This window comes from Megascapheus bottae, chromosome 37 (assembly GCF_031878675.1).
Source record: "Megascapheus bottae isolate mThoBot1 chromosome 37, mThoBot2.hap1, whole genome shotgun sequence".
In the NCBI taxonomy this organism is placed as follows: domain Eukaryota; kingdom Metazoa; phylum Chordata; class Mammalia; order Rodentia; family Geomyidae; genus Megascapheus; species Megascapheus bottae.
The window spans coordinates 2,643,676-2,644,410 of NC_143545.1; the positions used below are offsets into that span (position 1 = coordinate 2,643,676).

At 46.8% G+C, this 735-nt stretch overlaps 1 protein-coding gene across 1 annotated transcript in view; it reads right to left on the reverse strand.

Annotated features, from left to right (window-relative positions):
• The window catches only part of A2m (alpha-2-macroglobulin), a 46,575-nt gene extending 45,840 nt beyond the window's left edge, over positions 1-735 (reverse strand). Inside the window, exon 1 of the mRNA XM_090325327.1 lies at positions 556-735. Within this exon, the coding sequence (XP_090181453.1) occupies positions 556-632 (77 nt within the window). The 5' untranslated portion in view covers positions 633-735. The remainder of the gene's footprint in view (positions 1-555) is intronic.

The window sequence follows — 735 nt, forward strand, 5'->3', positions numbered from 1 at the left end:
ATTAAACATATCATCTTTTTTTTGTGTGTCAATCCTGGGGTTTGAACTCAGAGCCTGGGCACTGTCCCTGGGTATTTTTGCTCAAGGCTGGCACTCTCCCACTTGAGCCACGGCACCACTTCTGGCCTTTTGCTGGCTCAGTGGAGATCAGAGTCTCACGGACTTTCCTGCCCAGGCTGGCTTTGAACCGTGATCCTCAGATCTCAGCCTCCTGAGTAGTGACAAGTGAGAGCCACCCACCCAGCCTTAATCATCAGAAGTGAACGGAGCTTTAGACACCTGAAATTTGAAAATGGATCCATCTATTCCAGGACCACTGCTGATTGTCCTTAGAGACACATTTTACAGTTTGGAAATTCAGAGCTTTAGAGAGTTGAGGCAAAAGAGAAATTCAGATTCCAATTGCCCACATCTCAAAACAATTTCAGAGGGAGGTTGGGGGTGTGTGTGTGTGTGAAAAAAAAAATGCATCCTAGAAAAAGGAAAAGCAGGACAGAAAAGAAAAGGAACTTGAAGGATTCAGGCTTGCACTGAAATTTTGCATGGAGAACTTACGGTTTTGCAGCCACTGAGGGCAGAAGAAACAGAAGAGTGCCAACCAGGCTGGAAAGAAGGAGTTTGCAGTTCTCCATTCTGTGGAAAGATCCAGAAGGAGCAGGCTGGCTTGTGGTCTCCTCCTGCAAAATGATCTGATCCCCAAAGCTCTCTGGGAGAGCCAGCTGGGTTTTTATGCCT